Source organism: Musca domestica, unplaced genomic scaffold, assembly GCF_030504385.1.
Source record: "Musca domestica strain aabys unplaced genomic scaffold, Musca_domestica.polishedcontigs.V.1.1 6, whole genome shotgun sequence".
Lineage (NCBI taxonomy): Eukaryota > Metazoa > Arthropoda > Insecta > Diptera > Muscidae > Musca > Musca domestica.
This window is the reverse complement of record NW_026712363.1, coordinates 12,794,595-12,818,552: the sequence shown is the minus strand read 5'-3', so window position 1 is coordinate 12,818,552 and position 23,958 is coordinate 12,794,595. Positions and strand designations below refer to the sequence as shown.

The 23,958-nt window shown below is 35.4% G+C and overlaps 1 protein-coding gene across 1 annotated transcript in view; it reads left to right on the top strand.

Moving 5' to 3' along the window:
- The first annotated feature begins 12,586 nt into the window (after window positions 1-12,586).
- Window positions 12,587-23,958, top strand: part of LOC101895766 (synaptotagmin-5) — a 180,799-nt gene continuing 169,427 nt past the window's right edge. The window contains exon 1 of the mRNA XM_059129244.1: window positions 12,587-12,959. Within this exon, the coding sequence (XP_058985227.1) occupies window positions 12,786-12,959 (174 nt within the window). The 5' untranslated portion in view covers window positions 12,587-12,785. The remainder of the gene's footprint in view (window positions 12,960-23,958) is intronic.

Sequence of the window (23,958 nt, the reverse complement as noted above, 5' to 3'; positions counted from 1 at the left end):
ATTTGTAGATAAAATGGATGATTTCTTTAATTATTAGTTGAGTTAGCATTGTAAAGGAAAATAATAAGATTTTCTTATAGAAGACGCTTGAATAAAGCATAGGCTTGAATAAAGCATATGGGAGTATTTCGATTTCGAACTTCAAATAAGGATTGTGAAACAATTCCGTTGAATAATATCGGTAATGTCATCAAAGTACCGAATACAAGGAGGTACCGTTGAATGTGGGCTGTAGGAATATGTGAACCTGCATCACACGCTGTCCGAAGGTTGTTCTGCGGTATTTTGGCCCATTCCTGGCGAAGCGCTTGCTTGAGGTGATCGACACTTTGGTATTTTTTAGTGCCAACCTTACTTTCCAAAATACTCCAGACACAATAGTCCAACGGATTGGTATCCGGAGATTTTTGTGGCCAATGCGCGCTGGTAATGAAGCGAGGAACATCATTTTGTAACCATTCTAGGGTGGCGCGTGCTGAGTGCGATGGTGCCTAGTCCTGTTGGAATGTCCAAGGTCTGCGACAAAAATGTTTGCGTGCCCAAGGCTTTAACACACCCTTCCCAGAGTGATCATCGGCTGTTATGGCGGCTCACGCCATCACCATGGCCGGCGCTTGAGTTTTGGTGGCCAACCGAAGGTGCTGACCTCTTTGGCAAGTATACACGATCATTTTGCAACTTTTTAGCTTTTTATACCCTCCACCATACTATGGAGGGTATATTATTTTTGTCATTCCGTTTGTAACTCCTCGAAATACTCATGTCAGACCCAACAAAGTATATATATTCTTGACCAGCGTAAAAATCCGTACGTCTGTCTGTTGTAATCACGCTATCTTTCGAACGAATTGAGGTAGAAGGCTAAAATTTTACACACATTTTTATTTTGCCAGTAGGCAGGTTAAGTTCGTAAATGGGCCATGTAGGTCCACAATTTTATATAGCCCCCATATAATGGTACCTCCCAATATTCGGAGTTTTGATTAATTTAGTCATTATTCACTGGAATAGTTTCGAATTACGTATTTAAAGTTTGTAACGGGAACTACAGTTTGTGACAGAAAATTGTCTATGCAGGTCCAGGTTTTCGTATAGGCCCCATTTATCAGTACCTCCCCATATTCGGTATTTTGACGAGTTTAGGTACAATTCCCACCGAAATTGTTTGAGATGTCGTATTGGAAGTTCGTAATGGATGCTACAGCCTGTGACAGAAAATTGTCTATGCTGGTCCAGGTTTTGCACAGCACCGATATAACGGTACCTCTCTATATACAATACTTTGATGATTTTAGCTACATTATTCACAGTTTTTTTCGAATTTAAATATGGTAATGGCTTATGACAAACAATGCCTATGTAGGTCCACGTCGTATAGACCCCAATATAATGGTATTTTCGGTATTTTTAAAATTTTAAAAAAAATTTTTAAGGATTTTATTTTTTCCAAATTTGTTCTAAATGGTGAAGGTTATTCAAAGTTCGGCCCGGCCGAACTTACGGCTTTTTTACTTGTTTGAGTATATTTTCTTTCTGTTGTGGTGTAATTTCTTGCACTTTTTGGAATTTGAACGAGCTCATTTTTCAATATTTGCCGAATGGAATATTGCGATATGTTCAGCTCACGAGCAATTTTTCAGCCACTGCAACGCGGGTTTCGATCAAGTTGCTTCTTTAATTTTCGAACCATTTCTGCTGATGTTGCTGTTTTTCCGTCCACTTCCTTGACGTCGAACTACGCTATCAGTATCACGATAAAAGCGAGCGATGGTACGAGATACAAAAAATTTATTCACATTTAAATGCTGTAGAGCTCTAACGATAGCCACTTGTTGTTTTCCAGCCAAATATATCCTACCCAAGTATAGCCTACCCAATCCAATGGCATAAAACATTAAATCAATACCAGCAGGCGATTTTCGCTCCAACCGCAAAACAATTTGGTCCACATATTTTATTTTTATTAAATGGCCGTTAAATAAACAACATAAATTTTATGTTGTCAGTTTTTATGTGTATGCGTTGTTCTATAGATAGTAACGGTAACACTCGTCACGACCTATAATATTTTCCCATGGGGGTGTTTTGGGCAGTTTTATGTCAATTGAAAATATTACCTCTGTGGTTGGATATTAAACGAAGTACAACGTTGCTCGTGCCCGACAATCTGTTGACACTTGAACTATATTCAAATTGTTGGTTTGTGTATACGAATGTCTATTTATAGATGTTATTTTTATGATGGGGAAATCGGTGGAGATATCATAAAAATTTGTCTAAATTATTTATAACAAACAAACTAAATCGAAAATATTTGAAATATTGGTAAAGTATAACATTTTCGAGTGATATGCAAATAAAGGCATTTGGAATAAAGGCCGTACATATAATTGATACAGAATGGGCAAAACTGAGCGCCAATTTATAACCATATCATCCATTATAGCTTATAGCAATGGTTAATGGTGGGAAGATATGGCATTAATGGTTGGGAGATATGGATATTTGGAAGGAATTTGCAAATTAAGACCAGTAAGGAAAAGTCAAAAGTCGGGCGAGGCCGACTATATGATACCTTACACCACTATGTACATTTAGTAGATCTCACGTAACAAAAGGATTTAATTGCAGTAGATAATACAACCTATCAACATTTGGCTTTAGAGCAGTTATAGTTTGGTTTCAGAGGGAACTAATATATGACGGAGACATTTTAAACATTTATACCAAATAACATTGCAATAGAGTGCATGATATCACTTCGAGAAGGTTTATATTAAAAAAAGTAAACAAGTTAAAAAGCACTAAGTTCGGCCGGGCCGAACTTTTAATACCCTCCACCATTTGCAACGAATTTGGAAATTTTTAAAAAATAAATTCCTTAAAAAAAACTGTTAAAATTTTAAAAATACCGAATATAGCCGTCATATTGAGGTCTATACGACGTGGACATACATAGGCATTGTTTGTCATCAGCCATTACCATATTCAAATTGGAAACTTGAAATAAACGGTGAATAATGTAGCTAAAATCATCAAAATATCGTATATAAGGAGGTGCCGTTAAATTGGAGCTGTGCAAAGACCTAGACCAGCATAGACAGTTTTCTGTCACAGGCTGTAGCATCCATTACGAACTTCAAATACCACATTTCAAACAATTTCGGTGGGTATTGTACCTAAAATCGTCAAAATACCGAATATGGGGAGGTACTGATATATGGGGCCTATACGAAGACCTAGACCCGCACAGACAAATTTCTGTCACAGACTGTAGTATTCATTACGAACTTCAAATACCAATTTTCAAACAATTCCGGTGAATAATGTCGCTAAAATCATCAAAATACCGAATTTTGGGAGGTACCGTTATATGGGGGCTATACGAAGACGTGGATCTGCACAGTCAATTTTCTGTCGTAGGCTGTAGTATCTATCACGAATCTTAAATACCAAATTTGAAACAATTCCGGTGAATAATGTCGCTAAAATCATCAAAATACCGAATATCGGGAGGTACCGTTATATGGGGGCTATATGAAAACGTGGACCTACATGGCCCATTTACGAACTTAACCTGCCTATTGGAAAAATAAACAGGTGTGCAAAATTTTAGCATTCTATCTCAATTCGTTCGAAAGATAGCGTGATTACAACAGACAGACAGACAGATGGACAGACAGACAGACGGACATCGGTAAATCGACTTAGAATTTTACGCTGATCAAGAATATATATACTTAGTTGGGTCTGACATGAGTATTTCGAGGAGTTGCAAACGGAAAGACAAAGTTAATATACCCTCCATAGTATGGTGGAGGGTATAATAAAAAAGCTGAACTTCGAATAACCTCCACCATTTAGAACGAATTTAGCAATCCTCAAAAATAATAAAATCCGTTAAAAATTCTGTTAAAATCTTAAAAATACCGAATATAGCTGTTATATTAGGATCTATACGACCACATGGACCTTCAAATGCGAAACTTAAAAAAATCCGCGAATAATGTAGCTAAAATCATCAAAATACCGAATATCGGGAGGTACCGTTATATGGGGGCTATACGAAGACGTGGACCTGCACAGACAATTTTCTGTCTAAGGCTGTAGTATCCATTTCGAAATTCGAATACCAAATTTTAAACCATTGTGGTTAATAATGTCGCTAAAATAATCAAAATACATAATATCGGAAGGTACCGTTATATGGGGGCTATACCAAAACGTAGACCTACATGGCCCATTTTCAATACTAAAAGTCCTGCAGACATAATATACATTAGAGTAAAATGAATCTACTTCAATTCGTTAGGAAGCTAGAGTGATTTCCACAGACGGACAGACGGATAGTCGGACAGACGGATAGACGGACCGACATCGCTAAATCGACATAGAATTTTCTGCTGATCAATGTATATTTCAAGGTGTTACAAACGGTATGACAAACTTAATATACTCTTCATACTATGGTGGAGGGTATAAAAATATGTACCGGATCCGAGCTCCGCAAAATGGAAACGTACGTCCCGAAATTCACACCATTTTGGCTGATATTAGCCATTATTTGCACAATAAACCTAAATTCTGTCGGATGTACCAAAATTCAGGACTTTTGGACACATATTGGCCATTTGGTGAACAATTAACCCGAAATCGGTTGAAGATATATATGGGAGCTATATCTAAATCTGAACCGATCTTGATGAAACTTGGCAGAGGTTTTTCCGAGCTCTATAAGAAATCTGGTACCACAGATCATTGCTGTCAAATGTATATTACGAATGCGAGGGACTTAAACACCAAATCGGATGAAACATAATAAGGGAGCTATAGCTATATCTGAACCAATTTTAACTAAATTTGAAGTATTTCGGTTGGATGTGCAAAATTTAGGTCATTTGGTCTGATATTAACCATTTGGTGCGCAATTAACCCGAAATAGGATGTTTATGAGAGCTATATCCAAATGTGAGCAGATCTTGATACAATTTGGCAGAAGTATTTCTGGACTGTATTTTGAATCTGATACTAAACATCATTCTTGTGGGATTCATATTACGAATGTAGGGGACTTAAACACCAAATCGGATGATATAGGAGTTATAGCTATATTTGAACCAATTTTACCCGAATTCGATGTACTTGCTTCTAGATTGAATTCGGTCGAATGTGCCAAAAATTCAGGACTTTTGGACTGATATTGGCCATTTGGTGCACAACTAACACGAAATCGATTGAAGATTTATATAGGAGCTATCCAAATCTGAACCTATCTCGATAAAATTTGGCAGAGGTATTTCTGAGCTGTATTTGATAGCTGGTACCAAATATAATCATTGTAAAGTGCTTATTACGTATGTGTGGGACTTTAACACCAAATCGGATGAAACATATATATGGGAGCTATAGCTATATCAGAACCGATTTTCACCAAATTTGATGTAATTGATTCTATACTGAATTCGGTCGGATGTACCAAAATTCATGTAATTTGTACTTATATTGGTCATTTGGTGTACAATCAACTCGAAATCGGTTGAAGATATATGAGAGCTATATCTAAATCAGATCCGATTTTCGCCAATTTCAATAGGGTTCGTCCTTGGGCCAAACAAATATTGTTTGCAAAATTTCATCACAATCGGATAATAAGAATATATGGACGGACAAACGAACTGACATGCATAAATCGACTAAGAGAGTGATTTTATTAATATCCTCAAAAGTAACTATGGGTCTATCTCGCCTCCTTCTCCATATTACAAACTAATGCACAAAAACATAATGTCCTTACAACTATGTGGTGTAGGGTATAAAAGATCCGTTGAAAATACTGCTAAAATCATAAAAATATGTAATATTATATATTGGGGCCTTTCCGTAGATATTGACCTTTATGTGCAATTTTTGTCATAGGCCATTACAATATTCAAATACGAAAAACCTGCATAGGCAATTTTCTGTCATAGGCTGTAGTACTTATTAGGAACTTCATGTACGAAATTTGCTACTTTTCGGTAAATGATGTCACTAAAATTGTCGAAATACCGAATAGAGGGAGGTACCATTATATGGGACCAAATTAACTTATAATACGAAATTTGAAACAATTTCGGTGGATAATTTCGCTAAAATAGTCAAAATTCCGTTATATGGGTGCTATACGAAGATGTCAACTTGTTTGTGCAATTTTCAGTCATAGAATGTAGTACTACCAAAACCATAAGCTCATATAGCTCATTTTCAGTAACAAAGGCCCTGCAGAGCTAACACACATCAGACTAAAATTTCGTTCGAAAGCTAGAGAAATTTCTACAGACGGTGTTACAAACATAATGACAAACTTAATATACGGCGGAGGGTACAAAAACAATTAGGTTGACTCTATTTCTCAAGGATAATAAATTTTATATAATTTATCCACATTTACACGAATACACGATACCGACTTTTCTCCTCCATAGACATTGTGGACCCTGACTTCTAATTTTTGCTAAAAACAACAAAATGCATAATTTCTTATTTTAATCTTGTGCACACGTTTTATTCCACTCATTCATGCTTTACGTTCACTCTGTGTCAGTCGGTTCACACAACAATCGGAACATTGGTAATGCAAGATAATCGTTCATAATCCCATTTGAGAAAGCACGTTTCGTCTTTGAGTTGCCGTTGCCGTTTTCGCCTTCCTTTTGTCTTCTACTTATTTGCTCAAGGCAATTTCCTTTTCACATTATCCTTTTACCGCTTTAATGGAACATCAACATCAACATGAAGATTTCATGGCCAATTTTATGTCATTACGACGGCCTCCACTCGAAATGAAATGGTGAAAAGAAAATTGTGGAAATTCTGCGCTGAGCCGACTATTAAGAAGATAATTAACATATCTTTGCATTGATATCTCTCTCTGGGTATTTTGTCTGTTATGAAATTGGTTCGTGCGTCGGCGATAATTGTGATGAAACTTATAAATGTTTTATGTAATTTGCATTTTTGCAATCTATATCTATAAAAGAGGAAAATGTTTGTATGTTTGTTTGTTTGTTTGTTTGTAATTTATGGACTCGAAAACCGCTGAATAGATTTTCCTGAAAATTTCCATGTATACTGCAACATCGCCTGAAAGTAACATAGGCTATATACATTTTCGAATTTCCACTTGGAACTGGAGATATAGCATCAGAATCGGAGGTACCTCCCAAAAATTTAGATTTTATATGCACATATCTACTGATTGGTTGAAGATACAGTCTCCAAATTTGGAATACGTAACGGAATTTGGAACAAAAATAAGTTTGCCAAATTTTATTGTAATCGGTTCAGATTTGGATATAGCTCCCATATATATTTTCGACCGATTTCGTTCATTTGATTCCTCAAACACAATATGAATGTTCGATTCCAATGAAATTTGGAATGTGTGACGGGATTTAATCCGAAAATAAATTTGTCAAATTATATTGAAATCGGTTCAGATTTGGATATAGCTCCCAGATATATTTTCGGCCGATTTCAAGCATTTGATGCACCAAACAAGCTATATATCCCCAATTTCAATGAAATTTGAAACGTGTGATAGATTTTATCTAAAAAATTCATTTCCCAAATTATATTAAAATCGGTTCAGATTTGGATATAGCTCCCATATATATTTTCGACCGATTTCATGTATTTGATGCACCAAACACGCTATGTATGTTCGATTCCAAAGAAATTTGGAATATATAACGGGATTTTGATTAGAAAATAAATTAGTCAAATTATAATAAAATCGGTTCAGATTTGGATATAGCTCCCATATATATTTTCCCCGATTTCACATATTTGATGCACAAAACACGATACGTATTTCCGATTCCAATGAAATTCGGCATGAGTGGCTAAATTTGGTACAAAAATAAATTTGACAAATTATATTCAAATACGCTCAGATTTGATTATAGCTCCCATATATATACACTCAGCCGATTTCACATATTTGATACACCCAAAGCGAGAGAGACAAAATCTGGCACCAGAAAAAAATGCCAAATTATATTGATCAGTTGCGGTTTGATCCATATATATTTCGGCCGATTTCATACATGTTATGCACCAAACATGATATAAATGACCGATACCAATGAAATTCAGAATGTGTGGCGGAGTTTGGTTACAATAATAAATGTGACAAATTAATTGGAAATTAGTTAAGATTTGGATACAGCTTCCATATATATATTATCGGCCGATTTCACATATTTGACGCACCAATTTCAATGAAATATGAAAGGTGTGGCGGAGTTTGGTGTAAAAGTAATTTTTTTAAAATTATATTTAAATCGGATCAGATTGGGATATGATTTTAATAAGAACCATTGACCCACAACGCCTTAGGCTAACACTAAAAAACAACACAACAATTGATTTGAAATACGCTTATTACGGCGAGGTATGTTGCTATTTCGAATTCACTAATTGCAATAGAAATGCCACTCAAATTCAAAAGATTGCAGTTTACTGCACGCTTGGTATTTGCTATGAAATAAATAAATCCGAAGGACAAACCCTTCGTGTATGTATGTCATTTACTGCTTTTCTAATGGTTTTGGTTATTTACGCATTAAAATGGTGCAATGTTTTTTTTTTTTTAATTTTTTTTTTTTTTTAACCAACATATATTCGTAAATAAAATTGTGAATGCATATAAAATCAAAAGGGGTAGCGAAGCGCACCGGGTTCAGCTATAATGTTATATAATACTACCATTGAGATGAGATGCAAAGTGGATATTCTCGCGAGAATGATATATTTTTTTCGAGGAAAAATAAGGCATTTTAATATTAAAAAAATGGTTAATGTCAGGGCTGTGGAATCCTTTGATAGTCTGAATTTCAGGTAATTTATTTAGAAAATGCATTTGAGTTCTTAGACATACTTCATTAAATGGAGGATTGACAATTGTTAGTTAGAAAATGACTTACCTACAAAATGTCGTCCATCAAGCTTCGTTGAGTTCCAGGTCATAGCAACATCTCTGGTAATAAATCAGTAAATAAATTGGCAAGACCTGGATCTTAGTCCATGGAATTTAAGATCGACAACTTGGTGACGCCACTTTTGTGTCACTTCCTCTCTTCGGTGTTAGATACAGGTCTGTGGGGGAGCAAATTATGCAAATTTTCTGTTTCCCTCTCTTTTTTGGGAAGAACGCAATGGTCCAGAAGGTCTCCAAGTGGAGAAATTGTCGAAAAACAACTACGCATACATTAACTTAACCTACCCACGAACAGCTGCATGAAGCCTATATCTAAACATCGACCGATGTGGCTATAAAGCTCAAAAATTGTTATTGTGTAGGATGATTGATATTGAAAATAAGTTGCAGCCGATCCAAATTTATAAATAGCTTCCATATATATCTTTGTCAGATTACAGTTTTATTGTACACCAAATGTTAAATATTAGTCCCAATAGGACGATCCCGGAACATGCGAACGAATTCAACCCAGATGGAATAGCTAAAGCTCCTATACATATGTTTCATCCGATTTAATATTTAAGTCCCCCACAGCCATAATATAATTTTGTAGCTGTCCGTTTTAATTTGGATATAACACCAATACATCTCCACTCCATTTAAGGTTAATTGTGCACCAAATCTGAAAGATCAGCCAAAACTGGATGGATTTTGGCTCATACGACCGAAAACTATTTCAAAGTCACCATATGTAAACATTAGAAACCAAAAGTGAACTCAATATTAAATTTCAGAATTTTAACTCTATCCCAAAATACCAAATTTTGTAGCATTTGGTTCTTTTTGTACAGTTAATGGACGCATTTTCAGAACAATCTCAATATCTCACTCTCAAATACCAACAGTGCCCTCAATATTAAATTTCATGATATCAGCTCTGTAATTTCCCCGTCGCCAAATTTAGTACAATTATAGTACGCATATCCGAAACCAGCTTTGTTTCTCAACCACAGACACTAACAGTAACACCCATATCAAATTTCAGGTAATAAGCTCTATTCCTTTCAAATTCCTAATTTTGTACCATTTAGTGCTTTTCGTACAATTAAAGTACACCACCAAAACCAGCTGCTTTTCACAACCACAGACACCAATAGTGACATCTCTCTATTCCTTTACCCAAATATTTAATGTAGTGTTATTTAGTATCTTTCGTACAAATATAGGACGCATTTCAAAACCACCCCAAAACTCACATACAGACACCATCAGTAATAGAAATATTAAATTTCAGAATTTTATCACTATTCCTTCACCCAATACCAAATATAGTACCATTCAATACCTTTTGTACAATTGCAGTACACAATTCCGAAACCACCTCCATATATCTAGGTTACACACGAACAGTGTCAAATATTCTATTTAGGAAGGTTTCAAAGGCAGAACCTATTGAAACTAGACTTAGCATTAAATTAGACTTTTTTGTTCTTCTGCCATGGCTCTAACAATAGTTCTGGTTTTGGCCGCTGCTATGTCGTTTTAGGCGACTGAGCAGCCGAAAACATATTTTATGATTGTGTGTTGTCAACGTACAAAGTACTAAACAACGTACATATGTTTTTGAACTCCTCAGCTAATCTACGTTTATTTTTGAATTATAGTTTACCAAAATTGTTTCCCATAAATTCTATAAATTTTTATTGAATTTCATACGTTATGAATTGTTTATAAGCAACGCTGAACTCAAAAATAAATATATTTTTTTTGTTGGCTGAAAACCTTTGAAAGCAGCTGCTGTCTGAATTATTTTGATGTTAGGGCTAATCTCAATTTTGTTGCAGCCGCTCACTGATATTTTCTGTTAGCAATTATACCCTACACCACATAGTCATAAGGGTATTATGCCTTTGTGCATTTTTTGTAACATGGAGAAGGAAGCGAGATGACCCATAGTTACTTTTGAGGATCTTCATAGAATAACTTTCTGAGTCGATTTATGAATGTCAGTTCGTCCGTCGATGTATTTTTGTGAAGAAAATGCAGGTCACACTTATTATCCAAATGAGATGAAATTTATTACATTATTTGTTTGACCCAAGGGCGAACCCTATTGAAATTGGTGAGAATCGGTTCAAATTTAGATGTAGCCCCTATATAGTACTTTTACCGATTTAGGGTTAATTGTGAACCATATGGCCAATATCAGTCCAAATGATCTAAATCAAATTTTCAAGAATGGCTATAGCTCCTATATATATGTTTCATCCGATATGGGGTTTTTAGTCCCGCACATGCGCAATATGTACTTCACAACAATGTTATTTGATACCGGACATCACATACAGCCCAGAAAGACTTCTGCCAAATTTTATTGAGATCGGTTCAGATTTTTATATGCATTCGATATACATCTTCATCCGATTTTACGTTTATTGCTTGCAGTATATGTAATATCGGCTCAAACGAAATAGCTTTTTTCATATTCAACCGAATTTTACCATTTGATGAAACTCTGCCCGGTATATCTGTTGCCCCAATAAATATTTTTTAATGATACTAAATTCCCAATATAAACTTTTTTCGTTACGGAAGCTCTACTAAATACGCATTGTGGGACCTTTCCTTACTGTTTTTTTTTTTTTTTTTTGGTAGCTCATTGTTGGGTAACATTTTTCGAAGAATTTCTAGCAGGCAAAGCTGAAAATTTTCGGTGGTATTGGTAATTTGGAGTTAGCATTTTAAACCCTGATGTTTGGTACTTTTCATGCAGTATGACCATTTTCAATGAAATTTGGAATGTGTGGCGGAATATGGTCTAAAAATTAATTTTGTCGAATTATTTTGAAATCGGTTCAGATTTGTTTTAATCCACCAGGTCTTTGCAATGGTATTACGCGAACAGTAAAAAACTACACACCGATTTGATTCAGGCTACGATGACACTTAACAAATCCCAAGGAGAAACTTTTCGTGTATGCGGACTGAATTTGGCATGATCCTGCTTTTCTCATAGTCAGCTGTACGTGGAATGTTCACATGAGGTTATACCGAGCGATTATTATTGCATATCCTAAAGCATTAATATAACTACGTTTTTTTAAATTCTTTAATTCGTTTTATTTTTTATTTAACAATCACAAAATATTCTTATATAAAATTTTGAATGCACATAAAATCAAAAGGGGAAGCGAAGCGCACCTGGTTCGACTAGTTATATATAATTTTCATACTATGTTGGAGGGTATAAAATTTTTACTTTTACTGTCATTGACCTGCATAATATTAATTTAATTAATTTGATTATTTAAAAAGTTCAACGCAAGTTGCTGAAAAGCCTAGCGAACTCATTTCGATGGACAACAGCTCTATCCTTTCGGGCAATCACACAGAATACTTAGAATGCTGTAGATGTGTTTTTAACTGACACATTAAAGTAATTAAATTCATTTCAATCATTTAAGCCAGACAGACGCACAACAAACATTTTACACTACACCAACACACACACACAATTTGAAAATTTGGACACTTCAATTGGGATTTTTAAACGCTGTTTTATCTCTTTCTAACCATTTTACGCAATTGCTCTTTTTTTTGCAGCTTTGGACCTTGAAAATTTTTCTGCACCCAAGGATTAACATCCGAACGCACAGCATCCAACAATAACAGCAAACAAATTTTATAAAAATAATTAGCAAACGTCCCCTGGAGGGGAAATAAATCACCAGCCGACGAGTGTGGACGTCAGATAAACATTTTCAACAAACATTTGCGGAGAACAAAATTACTGGTGTGGATCAAATCAAATACCACTGTTGCAATGGTTATGGTCAGTTCAGCGGTTCTCGGCGCCGCTGTCGGCAGTGGTCTGGCCCTGATGGTGGCTGTCACCATAGTTATGTACCGTTATTATCTGCTGCGTAGACGTGGAAAAGAATGGGATGAACTCGACCGCTGGGAGGAGACACGCATAATGCGCAAATTGCAGTTGAAGGTAGGTGTAAAATTGTTTATAACTCAATTTTCATTTCAGTGAAGTGAAGTGAAACGAACTGAATTTTTATTAAATTATTAAATGGCAAATGGTTGTTTAATGGACGAAAAGAGGGAGTAAAGAGAAAACTATGAGAGTATTTTTGGGAGAAAATAAAATATGCAAAATATGAATGTAAATATTATATGAGCATTTATGGGCATTTTTTGGTGGAGAGGACACATTTGATTTATAATAGCATTGAATTAATGTTGTTACGGTGGACATTTAAGGTCAAAGAAATTAGTATTTTTAAATTATTTAAATTATGATTTTTTTAGATCTATATGCCTATTTTGCATCTTTTAACAACTATGGTAATTTTGATTTCATATGCCTGGCTTATTAAGGCGAAGGTCATTTGTGGATGGATATTTGATCATTATACCTTACACCACAAGGTGGTCAGGGTATTATGTCTTTGCGCATTTGTTTGTAACAGGCAAAAGGAAACGAGATAGACTCATAGTTCCATTTGATGATCTGCATAGAATCACATTCTGAGTCTGTCCATGTATTTTTGTTAACAAAGTACAGTTCGCATTTATTGTCGTATCCAGATGAAATTTTGCACAAATCATTTGTTTGGCCCAAGGACAAACCCTATTGAAATTGGAGATAATCGGTCAAAATTTAGATATAGCTCCTATATATATCTTTGTCCGATTTGCCTTTTATTGTGCACCAAACGTGTAATATCAGTCCGAATAGTATGGAATTTTGCACATACAACCAAATTTGGCCTGAAAATAAGTATGCCAAATTTGATCGGAATCGGTTCAGATATAGCTATAGCTCCCATATATATTGTTCATCCGATTTATTATTTTTGTCCTCCGCAGCCGTAATATGCACTTTGTAACAACAATATTTGGGGAAATATATCAAATACAGCTCAGAAATATATTTGCTAAATTTTATCGAAATCGGTTCAGATTTGGATATATCTCCCATATATAACTTCGTCCGATTTACCTTTTATTGTGCACCAAACGTCTAATATTTGTCCAAATGGGATGGAATTCGGCACTTACGACCGAATTGAGTCTAGAAGCTGGTATGTCAAATTTGGTGAAGATAGGTTCATTTATGGCTATAGCTCCCATATATATTGTTCATCCGATTTGTTATATTTGTTACACACAGCTGTAATATGCACTCCGTAACAACGATATTCAGGGAAATATATCAAGTACAGCTCAGAAATATCTTTGCCAAATTTTATGAAGATCGGTTCCGATTTGGATATAGCTCCCATATAGATCTTTATCCGATTTCAAATTAATTGGGTACCATATGGGCAACACAAGTCCGAATTTAAAAATACAAATGCTTCGGCGTGTTTAGTCCTTTGAACTTTAAATTATAATTATAATCATAGCGTTTACGATTGACTTCTCCCATAATAACTTTCAATTGTTATGAGGAGCTCTACTAAATTAGCAAAGTGTTGTAGGGTATCATAAAGTCGGCCCAGCCCAACTTTAAGACTTTCTTTACTGGTTTTCTTTTTGGAGTTGAGCTTATAATGACCTAAGAATATAGCATTGAAACGCGTGGTATACTGGTTGATGCGTGGGACTTCGCTATATTCCAGTTTCCAATGGTATCTCCTTAGTTTTTTAGCCAAAATGTCGGTTTAGACCCAGATCTCTTTGAACAAAATCTGTTTCAGGTCATTTGGAGTTGATCTAGCCATGTCGTCACGATAAAACTGTAAATTGAATATAGAATTTTGTTCAAACTTTGTACATCTTAATATCCTAATAAACTTAGATCGAGTTCAGAGATGGGCATTATCGATCCATTCCTTCTGGTACCTCCTACAAAGGACCGATAAAGAATAATAACCATTGAAATCTGTCTTTGATTTTCTTTAAACTAAGTGTAACCCTACATAAGATTAAGCATGTCAAGTAAAAAAGCAGTAAGTTCGGCCGGGCCGAACTTTGAATACCCTCCACCATTTGGAACGAATAAGGAAATTTTCAAAAAAAATAATATCCACTAAAAATTCTGTTAAAATATAAAAAATACCGTATATAGGACGGCCCCGATATATGGGGGATATACGATATTGTAGACCTATAAAGACAAATCTATTTCTGGGGATAACGTAATCACATAGAACTCCTTGTGCAGAATTTCAGATAATTACGTTGAAAACTGTGGCTAAAATCATCAAAATATCGAATATCAGGGGGTACCGTTATATGGGGGCCATACAATATCGTGGACCTATATAGATAATTCTCTTCAAGGGGATAATGTACTCACAAGGAACTCCTTGTGTGATTTCAGACAATTGCGTTAAAAAATTGGGCTAAAATCATCAAAATACCGAATATCGGTGGTACCGTTATATGGGGGCTATACGATATCATGGACCTTTATAGCCCATCTTCGACCTTGACCTGCCTGCAGACAAAAGACCTACCTGTGCAAATTTTTAGTTTCCTATTTTAATTTGTTTTGACTGTAGCGTGATTACAACAGACGGACAGACGGACGGACGGACGGACGGACAGGGCTAAATCGTCTTAGAATTTTACGCTGGTCAAGAATAAACTTTGTTGGATCTAAAATCATTATTTCGATGAGTTATAAACGGAATGACGAATATAATATACTCTCCAAACTATGTATGGTGGAGGGTATAAAAATCGAACATATCGGTCAACTATTTCCTGTACCTTCCTCATAGAATTTAAACAATTTTACAGTATTACGATTAGCTTTAAACTAAAATAGGCTGAACATTGACTTCAAAACAATATATACGAACTGACTTGATTTTTATTCAAATTCGGGTTTATTTTTAGGTTGGAAAGTGAAGAAAAGTGAAATCAGAGAACGTTATTTATATAAGAAATGTATCTATATCGGAACAGAATATCATCTTGAAATTGGATTCACCCTTAGTTCAGCTAAATTATATCTTGATCTGAGCGTTCAGTCCATTTATTTCCGTCTAAAGCTTTTTTGTCTATGCATCATTTGTTTATATATAGGCAACGAAACGGTATATATGGGTATATTTGAATTAAGTGTGTTAACAATTATAATTATTTTTCAAAAAAAAAAAAACTTCATTCCCACATTAATATATGCAACAAAATTTTTAAAATTTCCCAAAAATATCCGAATAATTTTGAGTTCACAAAAAAACTTCTTTTTCACAATGAAATTCCTATTCACAAGAAATTTCCTGTTTTCAAAAATGGTTGGCAATACTTGATTTAGGTGGTTGGCTTGGATAAAAATGCCATTACGAATTCTCATATGTGCTACTCGAATATGGCAACATTTGTCCAATTAGAAACTGTAGAAACCATTGAAAATATTAAAAGAGAAAATATTGGGAAATATTAGTTGGGATAAAAACCATCTTCATCGATGGAAATTTGTTTGGCAACATGGGAACAGTTCATAATTATCATCAATTAATGCAATTTTTTTTTGTTTTATCAAACATTAAAAAAACTTTTGTGTTGATAGATTTTTATTTTGGGAATTTCAATAGTTGTTCTTAATTTACTTTAACACTCATAATAAATAGATTGTATGTAGCGAGAAAAAAAATACAAAAGACGGGCCTTGCCGACTTTATGATACCCAACATCATTTTGAAAATTTAGCATAGTCATTGTAGCGGCCCAAACTTGAAATCGGCTGAAACTAACCTATGAAAACTATATCTTTATCAATCTCCACCAAACTTGACTGAGGTACATTTATGTAGTATGTGACCTCACGAGCCAAATATAGTTCCTATGGTATGAATACTAAAATATAAGGTCGGAAGAAATACCTTAATCGGATAAATGCAGTGCCCTTGATGTGTTAGTTACATCAAATAAAAGAGAAATTCATACGGGAGATATATCCAAATCTGATCCAATCTCGACAAATTTTGGCAAATGTTTTTTGAATATGCAGAGTGGGATGGAAAACTGCAACCAACTTCGGACTGCTGTAATTTCTAAGCCACTCGCCCGACAGCGTACAAAAGCATTTTGGAGGAAATTTTCAAAAAAAAAAAGTTATTCGTGATGGAATTTAAGCGTGATAGTGTGATTTCTTTATATTTGGCTGGAAAACCACAAGTGGCTATCGTTAGAGCACAATAGCTCGCTCGCTCGTTACCGATACTGGTTAAGGAAGTGGGCATAAGAAAAAAGCCACATCAGCAGATATGGTTCGAAAAGTAAAGAAGCGGCTTGACCAAAATCCCGAGTAGCAATGGCCGAAAAATGGCTTGTGAGCTGAACATGTCGCAATATACCATTCGGAAAATATTGAATAATGAGCTCGGGGTAAATCCATTGAAATTCCAAAAAGTGCAGGAACTTACACCACAACGGAAAGAAAATAGACTCAAAAGAGCTAAAGAGTTGTTTCGCTTGGCCGCAAGTTGTGAACTGCCGAATTTGGTTTTCTCCGATGAGAAAACATTCGTTTTCTAGTAGTTTGTAAACAAACAAAATGATCGTGTTTACTATAAAAGAGGTTAGCTAAAAATGTGCACCTTCGGTTGGCCACCAGAACTCAAGCGTCGGCCATGGTGATGGTGTAGGCCGCCATAACAGCCGATGGTTATTCTCCGCTCGTATTAAACGAAATCGCGAAAATATTATTGAGGGTGTATTAAAGCCTTGGTTACGCAAACATTTTGGCAGCAGACCGTGGACATTCCAACAGAACTCAGCACCATCGTACTCAGCACGCGCCACACAAGAATAGTTACAATAGATCACCTCAAGCGAGCGCTTCGCCGGGAATGTTTGACCGTTTGAAAGCCATAATGCGTGCCAAAGGTAAACAATTCGAACATATCTAAACTTATTCTAAAATTTGATGCTATTTCCGACATTTTTTGCTTTCATTCAATAAAATTTAATAAGAATGTAAAAATTGTGGCGTTTGACTTTGCTGCAGTTTCTTTATCTCACCCTATATATCCAATATATTCTACCGAAAATCATTGTTATGGAGTGTATAATACAAATTTGGGGAAGTTAGATATAGAATCGGATGAAACATATATATATATATATATATGGGATATATAGCTTAATCTTAATGGATGTTCACCAAATTTGATTCTAAGCTAAATTTTGTAGTTTGGGTCAAAATGCATCCCATTTGGGCTAATATTGCACATTTGGCAAACAATATAAGATATATAAGGGACCTATATCCAAATCTGAACCGATTTCGTTAAAAATTATTATTAATTATATTCGAGGTTATTGCTCGGCTGTATCCGATATCTTTTACCAAATATCATTGTTATGGAGAGAATATGACGCATACTGAGGACTTAAATATCGAATGAAACATATATATGGAAACTATAAAAGAAAATTTAACTAATTTACATATGGGCCAAATTCTATCGTTTTGTGCTGAAATTTACCAAATGTTGGCATATATTACACATTTGGGGCACAATAAACCTGAAATTGGGCAAATATACATGGGAGCTATATTTAAATCTGGACCGATATCATCAATTTCAATATGGTCCGTTCTGAAAACAAAGAAATGATCTGCGTAAAATTTCATCACAATCGAATTATTAATGCGACCTGTATTTTGCTTACAAATAGACATGGACAGACGGACGGACATGCATAAATCGATTCAGAATGTGATTCTATGAAGAATATCAAAAGGAAGTATCAAGTAACCGAAAACGCAATTATTTGTATCCTTCTAGAGGAATATTGTGGTATTATAATATTTCATATTGTCCCATAGTATAAGGATACCTCCCAATATTCGGCATTTTTATGACCTCATCCATTTATGGTTCGAAATAGTGGTATATACTTACACTTTTTCTATAGGTACCTCCTATTTAATGGTCCATCCATGTAATCAGTTTTCTAATGATTTTAAACACATTTTCATAGAAATTCTTTCTAATTTGGTATTTAAAACTGGCAATAACGACATAATGCACCGTTTTTGTACCCTCAGCCATATGGCTACAGAGCGTGTATATCATTAGATCTAGCTGGCTGGTGCTCACGATAACTCCCCAAGGTAGTAACCAAATTTGTCCAAAGTTGGTACATCCAAATATTATTATCAAACTTAGATCGAGTTCGGAGATGGGCAACATCGGTCGACTCCTCCTGGTACACCCCCAAAAAGTTAAAAATTGGAATAATTATAACTGTTACAAAATGTGAAATAAGAGTCCGATTGTCTTCCAATTTCCCACATCTGAATCTTTTTATTAACAAAAAAACATGTGTGAATATGGGATACACGGGCCACTCATTCTGGTACTTCCTCCACAACGTCTCAAAATTGTGAATACTCGTGAAGTTCGAAAAACATGAAATGATCATCCGACCCCTTTCAAACTCTGTAGATCTCAATATTTCTATCAACACAATATCTGTTGTGAACATGATAGATATTGGCCCACTCATTCTGGCACCTCCACCACAAAGGCTAAAAGTTTTGATTGAAATGCGGTTTGAGCGTATAATTTTCTTAAAATTTCACACATCTAAATATTTCTACTAAAACAAGATCTGATGTGAAGATAGGGTATATGGGACCTTACTCACAACGGGTCAAACTTTGGCATCCGATTCCTTCTAAGCCATATCCCAGTAGTCGGCAATTTTGAATTTTAAACTTAAATAACTAAGACTAGAATTGACCAAATAATGAAATAATTGCAAAAAAAATCTCAACCGTGTTCTCTGCTCTCTTTCTTAAAAAAAAAAAACAATGAGCTCCGATCATTCATTACGCGAGAATAACGGTTTTCGTCAGTGAGTGTCTTCCAACGCGTGCGATAATGCATGACTGTAAAGAAAACAAGTAAAAAAGCTGTAAGTTCGGCCGGGCCGGACTTTTAATACCCTCCACCATTTGGTACAAATTTGGCAATTTCCAAAAAATAAAACCCGTTAAAAATTCTGTTAAAATCTTAAAAATACCGAATGCTTATACGACGACGTGGGCCTGCATAGGCAACTTTTGTCATAAATTATTACAATATTTGAATGCAAAACTTGAAGAAAAATCTGTTTATAATGTCGCTAAAATCATCAAAATACCGAATATCGGGGGATACCGTTATATGGGGGTTATATGAAGACGTGGACCTACATGGCTCATTTTTTGACTTTGGAAGTAGTATCCATTACGAACTTCAAATACCAAATTTGAAACGATTCCGGTAAACAATGTCGCTAAAATCATCAAAATACCGAATATCGGTGGTACCGTTATATGGGGGCTATATGAAGACGTGGACCTACATGGCTCATTTTTTGACTTTGGAAGTAGTATCCATTACGAACTTCAAATACCAAATTTGAAACGATTCCGGAAAACAATGTCGCTAAAATCATCAAAATACCGAATATCGAGGGGTACCGTTACATGGGGGCTACACGAAGACGTGGACCTGCACAGATAATTTTCTGTGTTAGGCTGTAGTATCCATTACGAACTTCAAATGCTAAATTTGAAACAATCCCGGTGAATAATGTCGCTAAAATCATCAAAATACTGAATATCGGGAGGTACAGTTATATGGGGGCTATATGATAACTTGGACCTACATGGCCCATTTACGAACTTAACCTGTCTACTGGCAAAATATACATGTGTGCAAAATTTTAGCCTTCTATCACAATTTGTTCGAAAGATAGCGTGATTACAGATAGACAGACGGACAGACAGACAGACACACAGACAGACAGACGGACATGGCTAAATCGTCTTAGAATTTTACGCTGATCAAGAATATATATACTTTGTTGGGTCTGACATGAGTATTTCGAGGAATTACAAACGGAATGACAAAATTAATATACCCTCCATAGTATGGTGGAGGGTATAAAAATAGTGGTGGCGTCAACTTAATAATCGATTTAAGTAAATTAAATTTAATACTTTTGGAATCAAAAATATTTAATAATAGTAAATAACAGTCTGAAGATCACTTTAATAACTTAAAAACATACAAATCAAGCATTTTTCTGTTATATTATTTAGTGCCGACATTAGGAACAGAAAAAAGGGAGTTTGCCGGTAGTCGGCAGGGGGTGACAAATACTAGAAAAATATCATTTTTGACCAATTTTACCAAAACTTGAGCAAAGTATTAAAAATAATCCAAAAGCTACTCAAATAAAAAAATAGTTTTGAGTCGGTAGTTGCTTTTATTTGTGCTTTTTGACCAACTTTTCCAGTTTAAGTAGGTTTTTTGAATCAGCTATTTGATAGCGGTGGCATTTTTGAAAAAAAAATGTTGCCTATCTAAAGGAAAAATATCAATTAACAAATTCCAAATATAAGAAAGGTAATTTTTTCTTTTTTATTTAATCTCATTTTTATTTTAATTGAAAATCCATACGTTACTGAAGGTAACCATACTATTCTTGATTTTCTACCTATATCTGGTTTAGAATGATGATTTCGAAAAGTAAACAAAATTTGGAATCTGAACAACTCTACTTTTTTCTATTGAAATATTTCTCTCAGAATGTTGAAAGATTGAAAAATCGAAACACCTAAAAGTGCCGACTACTGGTACACTTACCCTATACTCCCAATTTTTTTTATCGCAGCTGTACATGAGCACATTTCTATGAGCATTAGACGAAGTTAATGTAAATATCAATATTATAATTGTATCTAATTTTACCAAAACAAAAAAAAAAATCTAACATTGTGGTTATCTTCACTTTTTTATTCAAGAACAAATAGCACGTATATCGAAGCCTGGTGCATTTAAAATTTGAAAGAAATGAATACAAAAAAAAATGAAATAACTCGTGTAGGAAGCCATAATATAATACCGCTTCGATCTCCTTTCGAAAACATATGGAAATTAAAACAAACAATTTTTGATACTGTAGCACGAGTTTTATCTTCAAAAATAAAAAAAGGAAGAGAAACAAAACAACCCCCTTTTGAAAATCTCAGAGAAAACATTCAGATCTTTTGCAGCAGTAACACATGCCTGCGACAAGGATATCATTGTTTTGTTACTTTTCAATGATGACGTCTGCCGCCATGTTGCAAGTTGTGTTTGCTTGTTGTTGTTATCTACGTAGCTAGCATTCCTATTGCCCAAAGCCTGATGTGTGTGTTCGTCCATTCATTCTTCCAGAGAGGGAGAGACAATAACAATCAATTTTCCACAATGGCTGCCAATGCGAAGAGTGTCGCGCGTTGCCTTTATCCAACGTAACGAATGAATAGTTTTTTGATATAAATCTGAATCGGCTCGTACTACACGTTACGAATGCAGCAGGCCGAGACCGGCTGAAAAGCCGAATGAAAACAGAAATTATTGTTGTCAATGGTAGATTTTAATATTTTATTCATTACCTTGTTTTGGTTTCCCAAAACAATTGTTGTATCGTTGCATTTCATTGATATCCTCCTTTGCTTGACGCGCATCGTTGCTCCGTAGAACCGTATCGTGATAATTTATGTGATTTTTTACGGTTCTCTCTCTCCCCCTGCAAAGTACCCATTTGAAAAAGTTACAAATGTTTCCCTTCAGCCTTGCTGTGGGATTTCCGTTAGAGGGTGATAATTCCCTTCGAGAGCATTTGTCATAGTTGATGGGAATTACGAATTTTGTTTTGGGGCGATTTTGATGCGGCCCTTAAGTATGTGTTGATAATGGTGGCCAAATATTCATTCGAGTACATTTGAAAATGTTTGGTTATTCATGTGGCATTTGTCTTGTATTAAGTTGGATGAAATGGTATGAGTAAATGGGATTTATTTTTAAGGGGAGATTTAAAAAAATTCAATTACTTCCAAAGTTTGATTAAAAAATGAGTTTATTAAGAATTTTTTTTTTAATTACAAATAATGAAACCTTAACGCCGAATGTATATGCACAAATGTCTTACCAAATAGGAGAATATTTTCGTAGTTCAAATAGGGTGAGATAAAAAAACTGCAACAAAGTCAAACGCCACAATTTTTACATTTTGTTATTTTTTAAATTTTATTGAATGAAAACAAAAAATGTCGGAAATAGCATCAAATTTTAGAATAAGTTTAGATTTGTTCGAATTGGTCACCTTTAGCACGAATTATGGCCTTCAAACGGCCAACAGAAACCGTCACACGCTGCCCGAATGTTGTTGTACGGTATTTTGGCCCATTCCTGCGAAGCGCTTGCTTGAGGTGATCGACACTTTGGTATTTTTTAGTTGGACACAAGAGTCCAACGGATTGGTATCCGGAGACTTTGGTGGTCATTGTGCGTTGGAAATGAAGTGAGGAACCTCATTTTGTAACCATTCTTGGGTGGCGCGTGCTGAGTGCGATGGTGCTGAGTCCTGTTGGAATGTCCAAGGTCTGCGGCCAAAATGTTTGTGTGCCCAAGGCTTTGATACACCCTCCAGAATATTTTCGCGATTCTGATGTCATGGTCGATAAATACGAGCGGATAGCAGCTGCTATGGCGGCCCACGCCTCACCATGGCCGGCGCTTGAGTTCTGGTGGCCAACCAAAAGTGCTGAGTCCTGCTAGAATGGCCAAGGTCTGCGACCAAAATGTTTGCGTGCCCAAGGCTTTAATACACCCTCCAGAATATTTTCGCGATAATATTCGGCATTTATTCTGATGCAACGGTCGATGAATATGAGCGGAGAGCGACCATCGTCTGTTATGGTGGCCCACACCATCACCATGGCCGGCGCTTGAGTTTTGGTGGCCAACCGAAGGTGCACATTTTCAGCTGACCTCTTTGGCAAGTAAACACGATCATTTTGTTTGTTTAAAAACTGTTGGACAACGAATGTTTTCTCATCGGAGAAAGCCAAAATTGGCAGTTCACCACTTTAGGCCAAGCGAAGCAACTCTTTAGCTCTTTTGAGTCTATTTTCTTTCTGTTGTGGTGTAAGTTCTTGCACTTTTTGGAATTTCTATGGCTGTACCCCGAGCTTATTTTTC